Source organism: Lissotriton helveticus, chromosome 7 (assembly GCF_964261635.1).
Source record: "Lissotriton helveticus chromosome 7, aLisHel1.1, whole genome shotgun sequence".
NCBI classification, from domain to species: domain Eukaryota; kingdom Metazoa; phylum Chordata; class Amphibia; order Caudata; family Salamandridae; genus Lissotriton; species Lissotriton helveticus.
The window spans coordinates 1,251,660,616-1,251,673,465 of NC_136068.1; the positions used below are offsets into that span (position 1 = coordinate 1,251,660,616).

General features: G+C 46.0%; 1 protein-coding gene across 2 annotated transcripts in view; it reads left to right on the forward strand.

Annotated features, from left to right (window-relative positions):
- The window catches only part of MBTD1 (mbt domain containing 1), a 1,097,355-nt gene that overhangs the window by 585,935 nt on the left and 498,570 nt on the right, over positions 1-12,850 (forward strand). For both annotated transcript variants that reach the window (XM_078654423.1, XM_078654424.1), the window contains exon 12: positions 6,554-6,701. In XM_078654423.1, coding sequence (XP_078510549.1) covers positions 6,554-6,701 — 148 coding nt within the window. The remainder of the gene's footprint in view (positions 1-6,553; positions 6,702-12,850) is intronic.

A 12,850-nucleotide genomic window follows, 5' to 3' on the forward strand; every position in this document is an offset into this window, starting at 1 on the left:
TTACCAATGTATATACTACTACCATGTTTTCTTTTAAAAACCTTTATTGTGAAAATTTCATTATACAAATACGAGCCTATAACCACGTGGGCCGGCCACGGAGCAAACTGTAATCGTATGTGATGAGTAGACATTTACACTGTAGAGGAACGTAACGGGCGGGCCATTAGGTTGCAAGAACTAAGGTGTCTAACAGTTACGGAATCGGTGGACGTACATTTTATAATTAAAATACGACAGGGCCAGTTACAATAAAATTATCTAGATATACATTTGCGGGCAAGTACCATGGGTGACGTTAATTCGAACTTTCAACAGTACAGTAATCAATAACACATCAGAACTTAATATCAATAGGGATGTCGAAATATTCAATCAATTCTCGTCCCCGCCCGCCATGTGCTTCAAAACTGCATACGTATCTCGTGATTTCAAGGTTCTGCAACCAGTACACAACAAGGAGTTACGAGTCCCATTTATTCCGGCGCCATTTTGGGCGAGGACGGGCAGGTCCAGGATATAGTCAAAATGTCTCTACCAACCATCGACTATGATGATGTTCATATGCTGTATTTATTAGAGTAACACTCATCTGCCCACATGAAATTAATTTACCACAATCTAAACATGTCATTTTAATCTTTCCAAAGTTCTTCTAAATATTTGGGACCGTTTCCCTTGCCTCTGAAGCTCTCAGTGCCACTTCTTTGATGAATGTACTAGCAGGTCAGGGGTTCTCCTCCAAATCTCTCTTTTATGCAGCACTATAATTAATTGGTACCACCTCTCCATATGACGATGCATGGTATAGTTACCACAACTATATATTTTTTCGGTTCCTCTGGAGAGTTCATCGTGGCAGATGAAGCGTGTAACATACCGGGCATTTACCTTTTTTTGCATGTACAGGAAAGGAAAAAAAAATCGAGCGTTCGAGTTCTTAGGTGTCCCAGGGCCATTTTAGTGGACCAGGCCCAAATCCAAAGAACAGCTATCTCACAGGCTAATGGGGCGACCCACGCCGAGTTTCAGCATTGTAGGATGACCACACAAGTACAGCAACTTGCTAGACATCACCTCGGTGCCATCCGGATCTCGGCGCCCCACTGCAGATGAAGTGCCTCTCAACTATGAAACCACCAGAAAACGCTTGAGTCAGCTTTGTGTGAAGCCGCCATTTTGATTCAATCAATAGCGTCCCCCTGCACACATTCAGGGACCTGGTCGTGTCTTCAGGTCAAACGAATTTGGGACAAGATGCAGAAAGGAAAAGGAAAAAAGTTCCGCCGGACCCCGGGAGGTGGCCGCCTATGTCATGGGCGATCTTAGGCCACACCAGGGCAATAGTGAAGCTGCAGCAGGTGCAAATAAGCTTCAGACAGTGTTACAAGCGCTGCTCAGAACTCTCAACTATGACACCACCTCGGTGCCATCCGGATCTTGGCGCCTTGTGCTGGTTCCGGCCTATTCACACATCGGTCCGCTACTGACGCCACCTCACAGGCCAACGGGGCACCCCACGCCGACTTTCGGCGCAGCATTGTAGGATGGCCACACCAGTGCGGCAAATTGCTAGACACCACCTCGGTGCCATCCAGATCTCGGCGCGTTGTGCTGCCTTCGGCCTATTCGCCACAAGTGCGCACGCAACTCAGCTGCATAGCGAGTGAAACACCAAGGGGCGCCCCACTGCAGCCGAGGAACCTCCATCTTGGGGGCGACGCACAGCATCACATTGCTTTCCAATGCAGTCAGATCCTCAAACAGCCCCCACTGACTGACGCGAACTCACAGGCCAACGGGGCGCCCCACGCCGACTTTCGGCGCAGCATTGTAGGATGGCCACACCAGTGCGGCAAGTTGCTGGACACCACCTCGGTGCCATCCGGATCTTGGCGCGTTGTGCTGCCTTTGGCCCCATTCGCACATCAGTCCGCTACTGACGCCATCTCACAGGCTAATGGGGCGCCCCACGCCGACTTTCAGCATTGTAGGATGACCACACCAGTACAGCAACTTGCTAGACATCACCTCGGTGCCATCCGGATCTCGGCGCCCCACTGCAGATGAAGTGCCTCTCAACTATGAAACCACCACTGTGACATCCGGATCTTGGCGCGTTGTGCTGCCTTCGGCCTATTCGCACATCGGTCCGCTACTGACGCCATCTCACAGGCTAATGGGGCGACCCACGCCGAGTTTCAGCATTGTAGGATGACCACACCAGTGCAGCAACTTGCTAGACATCACCTTGGTGCCATCCGAATCTTGGCATCTCAACGCCTAGTGGTATCTTCCATACAGAAAATATTGTTACGCTACCTTTGGCCCCATTCGCACATCAGTCCGCAACTTAGACATCACCTCGGTGCCATCCGGATCTTGGCATCTCAGCGCCTTGTGGTGTCTTCTCGTCAGAAAATATTGTTGCGCTGCCTTTGGCCCCATTCGCACATCAGTCCGCTACTGACACCATCTCACAGGCCAACAGGGCGCCCCACGCCGACTTTCAGCATTGTAGGATGGCCACACCAGTGCGGCAACTTACTAGACACCACCTCGGTGCCATCCGGATCTTGGCGCGTTGTGCTGCCTTCGGCCTATTCGCACATCGGTCCGCTACTGACGCAAACTCACAGGCCAACGGGGCGCCCCACGCCGACTTTCAACATTGTAGGATGGCCACACCAGTGCTGCAACTTGCTGGACACCACCTCGGTGCCATCCGGATCTTGGCGCGCTGTGTTGCCTTCGGCCTATTCGCACATCGGTCCGCTACTGACGCCGCCTCACGTGCCAACGTATTTTCTCCGCATTTTATACCCTATGCCGCATAACAGGTCATGTGACTTGTTTATAAAACTTTTCATTGGTTCATTTTACTTTTGGTTTCCTAATGATGGAAGGCTTGATCATATGACCTAAAAACAACACTTTTCATTGGATGAAAACTTTTTTTTTTTTCCAAACGATGAAAGCCCCACCTTGTTTCTGGATGTTTCAGACTGAAGCTGGCGTCAGCATGAGAGCACCACCATCTCGTAGCTCCGTCGTGGTCATTCCGCGAGCAATCATGGCAGCCGCTCCCCACCAGAAGCCTGCAGGAGTCGGGGCCCCCAAAACTTTTGATGAATTCTCAAAGCGGAGGGGACGCTTTCGAGAATGGGGTCCAAGACCTAGCAGACAAGCGTCCGATTTCCAAGGTGTCCCAGGGCCATTTCAGTGGACCAGGCCCAAAAAGGAAAGAGCCTGCCGCCATTTTGAGAGTCCTGTGGCAGCCGACTATCGCTGCACCGCAAGAGTGGGCGCAACTCAGCTGAATTGCGGCTTTTGACACAGTGGACCAAAAACGGACGGAATGGCAACTGAAACGGTAAAGGGGCGCCCCACTACAACAGATGACACTCCACCTGGAGAGGCCCGTTCACGCCGCCTCCCCCGGGGCGCTCCACGCCGTTATTCGGAGCAGCATTGTAGGATACCAAAACCAGTGCGGCAACTTACTGGACATCACCTTGGTGCCATCGTTCTGCTGCCTTGGAACTATTCGCACAACAGTTTGCTACTGAAGACCCACCCCCCGCGACGCCCCACGCCGTTATTTGCTGGGTGGCAACTTACTAGACATCACTTTTGTGTCATGTAGATTTCAGCGCGTTCTGCTGCCTTGGAACTATTCGCACAACAGTTTGCTACTGATGACCCGCCCCACGCCGGAAATCTGGACGTTGTGCTGCGTTGGGACTATTCGCACAGCCGACCGCTACTTCGTTGTTTTTCCCTAAAAATGTTTATATGTTATTACTATTTTTGTTTTCTTGTATATATTTATAAATTATTAAAGTTTTATAATCTTACTACTTTGTCGGAGTGCTATATATTTTTAATGTGACACATAATTGTAAAAACTTTGATGTACAAAGAGTCATCCCTGGAATCTTCCGCTTCACGCTCGGTCCCCTCCCCAATCACAATACAGGATGGTTTTCAGATAATAGCAACGCTTCTGCTGTGACGGATCTCATCGAGTGTGGGCCTTGATCTACTATAACTCCTTTGAAGAGGGGTGAATCTTTACAGCTGTGGCCATAAACTACATCTGCAGGGCTAGCTGATACCCTAGGACCAGCCTGGACAATCGGACACAGAGGAAAAGGAGTGTCAGAGGGTGCAGTAGTGAATAGGGCGAAAGGGAGGTGTCGGGCGGGCACAGGGTGTGATTCTCAGGAAAGAGCAGCGCAGATGGGGGGAGGTTTATTACCCATGCATAAGACAGAGAGCGGGGGTGACCACTGCCTGGGGGAGATGCTTGCGAGGGTGGGGAGCCATGCTAAGGATCGACAGCGTGCACAGAGTGGGTCTGGTCAAGGCATCTAAAATGGCTGCCGTGCACGACAAAAGTGTGGCATTTGAAAAAAGACAAGATGGCGCAGACAATGTTTTTCAACACTTCCTGATTTCCTTCGAATCGAACGTTAACAGACGTTGGGGCATATTACCAAAGTTAAGCGATATTTATCCCTAACGATGCATTGCAAAGATTTTTTTACCGTCAGAAATTATCGCAGATAAACGTTGCTATTATCAAAGTTTATCGCAAATACGATAAAAACCGACCGCAATGCATTAATATCGCTGAAAACTCAGCGATATTCATGCATTACCGAGCTAATCCTCTTAGCCATGTTATCCACCTCCCATAGGATAACATGGCTAAGAACTGCTCAGGGCAGCTGTTACTTTTTGGAGATATTCGCGCTTATCTCGAATATTTCCAAAAGTTGATAATAGGAGATAGCGATGTTAGCGACTGTTTCCAGTCGCTAACATCTTGGCATGCCCACTTTGCATGTCATTAGTGATAAATATCACTCACATGCAAAGTGGGGCCCAAGATGGTCGCTATCTCCTACTAGCCGTCGCTAACTGGTGTTAGCAACAGCTAGGTAATACAGATATAATTTTATCTCCGCGAAGCGGAGCGCTGTTACAGATATATATCTTGTTTTTGAACGTTAATTTCTCAAAATGCACTGAAGCACATATATTGAGACCTAGCAAAGGCACATCGGGCTACCAGTCCCTAATATTTTACCAAGTTTCGTGCAAATCCATTCAGCCGTTCGATTATTATTATTATTTATTTTTTTTGCCCCGCGGGGCCCTTTTAAAACCTCCACATCAAACCTAGGGGATCAGCGAGGATCTACTATGCCCCCTTATGGTCATTTGCCCCTTCGCTTTGGCCTCCTCTTGTCTCTCGATCCTACCGAGAGACAAGATGGCGGCCGCTACGGACTGTTTGGAATGTTTACAGACACCGGAGAGCCAATCAGCTTCGCTTCGCAAAGCTCCGTAACGCGAAAAGTACGCGAAGCGGTCCGCTGTTACAGATATATATCTTTTTTTGAACGTTAATTTCTCAAAATCCACTGAAGCACATATATTGAGACCTAGCAAAGGCACATCGGGCTACCAGTCCCTACAATTTTGCCAAGTTTCGTGCAAATCCATTCAGCCGTAAGATTATTATTATAATTTTTTTTTTTTGCCCCGCGGGGCCCTTTTAAAACCTCCACATCAAACCTAGGGGGTCAGCGAGGATCTACTATTCCCCCTTATGGTCATTTGCCCCTTCGCTTTGGCCTCCTCTTGTCTCTCGATCCTACCGAGAGACAAGATGGCGGCCGCTACGGACTTTTTGGAATGTTGACAGACGCCAGAGAACCAATCAGCTTCGCTTCACAAAGCTCCGTTGCGCGAAAAGTCCGCGAACCAGTGCGCTAACTGGTCCGCTGTTACAGATATATATCTTTTTTTAAACGTTAATTTCTCAAAATCCACTGGAGCACATATATTGAGACCTACAAAAGGCACATCGGGCTACCAGTCCCTACAATTTTGCCAAGTTTCGTGCAAATCCATTCAGCCGTTCGGGCTAAAAGTGAGGCCAACCGCCCTATGGAAAACTCAATGTTAAAAACACGTTTTGGGACCCCCCTTTTTTCTCGGCCCCCACCGGACGAACCCCCCCCAAATTTTCAAGGGCTGCTCAGAAACAAAATGTGCCATTTTCCTGAAAATTTCAGCCAATTCCGTCCACAAACGCCAAAGTTATTAGACATAGAATTTTCAAAAAACCCATAGAGAAAAAATCCTAACTATATATACCTACTGGCGACCGCCAGTAGGTAATATATATATATATATATATATATATATATATATATATATATATATATATATATATATATATATATATTTTAAAACAACATTCGGTTAACTAAGACCAGACCATTTAATTTTGCAGGCTCATAGATTTGTTGTGATATACTGAAAGTCATTTAGTGGCACTTTCCTGACTATGTGTGGCTGGAGCTTTTCTTTGGTCGATCCATTTTTGTTCAACAGTGTAACATTCCTCTTATTTTGTCTTAGGACTTAGCTTCCATAACAGTTTTACATATTACAATGTTCAACAAAATATCATTTTTTATAACAGCACACACTTCAATGATTTCTAAACATTTTTTGTTTCTGTTTGTTACAACAGGTATTAGCTGATGGTTATCTCATGATTGCGATTGATGGCTCTGAAGCAGCTGATGGTTCTGACTGGTTTTGCTATCATGCCACCTCTCCTTCTGTGTTTCCTGTTGGGTTCTGTGAAATTAACATGATTGAACTAACCCCACCCAGAGGTATGTTCTTTTAGACAAAAATATACAGAATGAGAAGTTTTCTGGGGCAAACAATCACTAAAACTCTGTTATTTAGTCTTTACTAAATGAGATGTTTGCTGCCTGCAGACATACACTTCAGTTCCAACCATACATATGTTGATATTTTTGCTATTAAAACAAATTCCTTTCCTTCTTAGTCATGTACAAAAATGTTCAACTCCTTCTTGCTTAGCTGGTGCCCTAACATCTGAAAATGTAGTGGCCATTTTGTTGGCAATGTTCGACAGACATAAATCTGTGACAAGGAAGAGTAGGACTTATAAATGAATGCCACCAATAGTATCTCGTCTACTCCATTTCCCTCTTAGCTTGGACAGCTCTTAAAGATGAATCACAATCCACAATGAAGCATGTTGTCCTGGCTGTTTCATTCCCACAAAAGGAGAATAATACAAGGGGAGGAGTCACCAGTAGTTCATGTAGTTCTAGTATTACCAGGCTGCAACCCGTTCAAGTGATAAAAGTGAAACATAAAAGAACGGCCTAGAAGGATCATAGACCTGCACAATGGCTCAGGCAGCTACGTTTAATATAACAAATATGTACAATGTGCAAGATTGTCATCTTCCTGCTCGTAGCAACTGAATTAAATAGTGTTGTGAGAACATGGTTGTCCCTGCATGGCTGGCTGAGTCTGTGGTCATCACGACAATTGTTGCCTTGTTTGGGTGCGGAGGGATAGAAAAGCAATGCGGGTGACCACATGGTCATAGGGCCATAGAATGCACAATCAATCCTACAAGACAACATGGGGCTTGTGCAAAGTTTCAGTAGTAAGTGACAATGATGCTAGCTGCACCATAGTACCGTTTGCCAACCAGACAGTTATGCCACTTGAAAGCTCTTGAGATGAGGCAGTCTCAATCCCACCTTTCATGAAAATTAGTCCTCATGTTGGAGTTAAAATGGCCTTTTTGAGACTTAAACCCCACTACCCTTGGGTCATTGATTCAAAAGCTCTTCTGTGCCAAAGAAGCTTGCTAATAATTCTATAGAGCACCCTTTCCACACCATGACAACAAAATACGTTATCTGGAAAATTCTGAAGAAATTATTATAAAATAATTTTCCCTTTTGTTTAAAAAAAAAAAAAGAAAAGTCGACCCCAAGTGGATTTGATGGATCCGTGGACAATTTTGCACCTCAATCTTTTTGGCTGAACCTCGATCAGACTGGTTTTCACCCATTCCTTAGGATTAAATCAATATTGATGGCTACTCTAGCCAGTAAAGAAAAACCAAAGGTGGTGATGGACGGAGCGTTGACAATACAAACACTCACCCCCAGTCAACTGATCTGGGTTTAATCCATCACCGTTCTTTAGCTCACTCCGCCACCCCAGTTCAGACATGGCCATATGCAGATCAGTCTGACCCTGTGCCTCATGGGAACAGTCCAGCCCGAACTGCCAAGCCATGTCTTCCCTGGACCGGAATCAAGCTTCCCAGGACCGGTTTCTGGCATTACAGCCGTCTTCAGCCGGGCTTGCTTGACTCCAGTGGCAAAGTGAGCAAGGGACTCACGTCTGAGCATACCCTGCCAACTTAGGGCGAACAAAGAAAAACCAAAGGTGGTGATGGACGGAGCGTTGACAATACAAACACTCACCCCCAGTCAACTGATCTGGGTTTAATCCATCACCGTTCTTTAGCTCACTCCGCCACCCCAGTTCAGACATGGCCATATGCAAATATGTGATGGATTAAACCCAGATCAGTTGACTGGGGGTGAGTGTTTGATTTGTTCAAGCGCTCCGTCCATCATCCCCTTTTGTATCGCTTTGTTCGCCCTAAGTGTGGCAGGGTATACTCAGACGTGAGTCCCTTGTTCACTTGGCCACTGGATTCAAGATAGCCTGGCTGATGAGGATTATGAATCCGAAACCGGTCCCAGGATGCTTGTTTCCGGTCCAGGGAAGACATGGCTTGGCAGTTCGGGCTGGACTGTTCCCATAAGGCACAGGGTCAGACTGATTTGCATATAGCCATGTCTGAACTGGGGTGGCTGAGTGAACTAAAGAATGGTGATGGATTAAACCCAGATCAGTTGACTGGGGGTGAGTGTTTGATTTGTTCAAGCGCTCCGTCCATCATCCCCTTTTGTATCGCTTTACTCTAGCCAGTATTCACCTACTTCTAGACTCTGGAGGATTAGAAGTTGTGATTGTTGGAAATGGCCCTTTTTGCAGGGTTATCCCCAAACTTTTTGCTTCTTCCTCCCCTATTCTTCCTGACCCGTGGCTGTTGGCAATAGGACTCTGGGCACTTTACCACTGCTGATCAATGCTAATCAATGCTAAAGTGCCTATGCTCTCTGTGTAAATTGTTATTATGATTGGTTATCCATGATTGGCATATTTGTGTCACCAAGAAGTCCCTAGTAAAGTGCACTGAGTGTGCCAGGGCTAGTGATAACAAATACTACTAGTGGGCCTGCAGCACTGATTGTGCCACCCACATGAGTAGCCCTAAAATGGTGTCTCAGGCCTGGCACCGCAGTGCCTGTGTGCAGTCCGTGAACTGCCATGTCCTCCTGGTCAGTGTCCCCCTGACCAGGCCTAACCCTTCCCTTTCTGTGCACATTGGTCACCCCTATGGAAGGCTCAAGGTACCCCCTTGGGCATGGTGCAGTGTATGTGAAAGGTAGAGCATGTACTTGTGCAGGTGACATGCTCTGGTAGTGAATTACAGCCAATTTAGTTTTTCACTGCTGCAAGGCTATCTTGCTCCATAGGCTATCATGGGGTATGCTGGCTACAGTGGCTACCAGCATATCTTCCCATAAGAGCAAGCTAGGACATAAAAGTCTGGTATGCCTGAACTCAGAATTTAATAACACTTCTTTTAGGAAAGGTGGTTTTTAACTCCTGTGTTTGAGAATAGCACTTTTAGAAAGTAGCTGTTCTCTTGTCTGACCTTTCTGTGTGCCTTGGCCTGATTGTGAATTGACTGTCTGGTTTGAGAGTGACAGGGGCTGGGGATTCCCCAGGAGGCTGGCTGAGTCAGCCCTAGGCTGAATGACTGCATTTGTAACTTGAGTGTTGGGAGGAGATAGCACCTGGGCCTGAATAGGGCTGTGCCTGCCTTCCACAATGCTGGCTCCACCTCCTGCTGGGCGGCAGACGACCCTGCCCCTCACTCTGAAAGGAAAGGAGAAGCCAAGAAAACAAAGTGCTCAAGGAACACCCAGAACTGGTTTAGACCGGGCTCAGAGCCCTCCTGCACAAAGGAAACAAAGACTTTTAGGGGTATAAGTACAGGACCCCTGACTACAGAAAATTAGATCATCCTGGAATCAAGAAGGAACCTCTGCCAAGGAGAAAGCTGAAACTGAAGAAGGAAGCCTGTCCTGCTGTTGCTCTGCTGGACTGATCTGCTGTTGCTTTGCTGCCAATAAGAGGGGAAGGACTTCACTTTGTGCTGTGTCCCCTTGCTTGAAGGAATCTCCAAGGGACTGAGAGAGAGCTGGCTCCCTGTTATGAAGTCCCAGGAACAAAAGGACTTCACCCCCAGCTTCCCTGAACTCTACTGAGAGAGTTCTGTCCTTCCTGGAGTGCGAGGCCCATGTGTGGTGCCTCTGGAAGTTGTACCTGTGTTGGGGAGTTGGAAATCAAGCTTTTAAAGACTTTGCTACAGAAAATCTATCGCAAACCCGGCCTCGAGCGAGAAAATTTGCGCTGCTACGAAGACCGAGATCGTCGCAGCGCCTGTTGCCGCTGCCTGAAGACGTCGCACCCTTCGTTAGCGGGAAGATTTCCGCCGCTGCGAACATCGTCGCAGAGCCTGTCATCGCTGGGTGAAATCATCGCATCACGTCGCTGCGAGAATCGTCGCTGAGCCATCGCATCGAGGAGCTGCGAGAGAAAGATCGCCGCTGGACCGCGCATCGTCGTCCTGGAGACTGTCGCAACACCCGAGGATCATCGCATCGTGCCATTGCGGGAAAAAACTTCCTACATAACCTACGCACCGGAATCCATACAAGTGGCCTTCCTCCCCATACAGACCGGATTCGTCGCAACACGCCCGCTGCTACAGCGGGGCTGTCGCTAACGCCTCCCCAAGGGTCTCAGGAGAAAAGCATCGCTTGTTTTTCACCGCTACAGCTTCTGTGCTTGGAACTTTTTATCGCTAACAAAGGTACTGTGGCTAAAACGTGACGCAACTGTGGATAATTTTATCGCTAACCTTAAGAACATTAAGAACGCTTTTGCAACCATATTCTTGAACTGTGTATGTTGGATTTTTGTCGTTTTGGTCTTGTGTAGTTTGGATTAAATACCTTTATTTTTCTAAACTGTTGTGGAGGCAGCTTGTGGTGTTTTCACTGTGTTACTGTGAGTGTTGGTACAAATACTTTACACATTGCTTTTGGATAAGCCTGACTGCTTGTGCCAAGCTACCAAGGGGGTGAGCAGAGGTTATCTAAAGAGTGTTTCCTCCTTACCCTACTAGAAGCAAGGGTCCAAATTTGGACAGTGGTACCTACCTCTGCCAACTAGAAGACCCCCAGTTCTAACAGTGATCCTCCTGGATTTTTCCACAGTATTTAACACGTGTCTCATTCCATTCTACAACATATAATTTTCTTTTGCATTTATAAATACTAAAAAAGTCTTGCCCCTAACTATTCTGATAATTATATGGCAATACAAACATAAAAAAATATATATATATTTTAAATGCAAACACAGTAAATTTGCACCTTATCACACACTTCCAGTGTTTCAAACTCTACAATAAAGGCCAATTTAAATCTTAATCAAAAGCAAGCTCATTGCAGCATAGCACCAACAAATGTAATTTAATTAAAGTTTTTCTTTTTTTTATTTTCTTTTTATTGGCAGTAAGCAAATTAGGATCATTGTTTATACGTTGTTTAAAAAATATCGATAGCTGTGTGAGCACCCTATCAGGCTACCCTTCGTACAATCTTATAACACAGAGCAGCAATTTGCAGGCTTCTTACATAAGCAAATCTTTTTGTACTAACCCAGCCCACATCTCCGGTACAACATTTTTGATAAACCCAGCGGGCGGACTACACCTCATATAGCCTGGCCTGTAGCCACTTCTTTGCGACCGCAGGGGTGATCCGTATGTAGTTGCTATCCTCCCATCTTCTTACTCCTTTTTTTTTTTTTTTTAAAGTACATTTTTTTTTTACCAAACAAAATTTTTAAGCTTATTGTTGCTATTGACAGCATCTGGCGGTAAAAGCATCCTCCCTCTCGTTATACTTTTGTGTCTTTAGTTGAGAGTCGAAAGAGGTTTTCACGTGTTGCTGCGTCTCTCAAATTTTATTAAAGTTGAGTCAACTAAAGTAATTACAGCCAGACTTGCAGCAGCCATAGAATTGTGCTGAAAATCAGCACTGCTCCGTTGAGGAAATAGAAGCTTCCATCGTACAGCATGGTTTGTGCTGGCAATAGCAACAATATGTCAATTTTTTTGCAGCAGCCATAGAATTGTGCTGAAAATCAGCACTGCTCCGTTGAGGAAATAGAAGCTTCCATCGTACAGCATGGTTTGTGCTGGCAATAGCAACAATATGTCAATTTTTTTCTCCTGCTTATGTGAGAGGATGCCTCCATTGAAAGTAGAAAATATGTATTCTTTATTCATGAAGTGTCATGGTTGTGGGAGAAAGAACGCAGCAAAGAGACTTCATGAATTAACTTGATTGTGCCTTCTAAACTCACATGCAGTTGACGAATGACAATTTTAGCATGAAATATTGTAAAGAACCCAGAATGACGTAGGAGAGGCTTGCAGGAAATAGCACAATAGAGGAAGGAGTTTTATAACAGCAAGGACCATAGCAGAGCTACCAAGAAAAGGGGCTCTTTGCATTCTAGTTGGACTTTAATAAAGTTCACTAGTTCACTGCTTGGTTGACGGCCAACCTTATATTGAGATCTACAAAGTTGAAAGGTAAACCTAATCCTACCTTTAGGTCTACATTGAGACATAATTTGTAGTCAAGACCACTCATGTCACCACTTGCTGTTGAACCACTTGACGGCATCACATAAGCTTAGATCTATGTGTGTGTGTATATGTAAGTATCTGTGTGTGTGTGTGTGTGTGTGTGTGTGTGTATATATA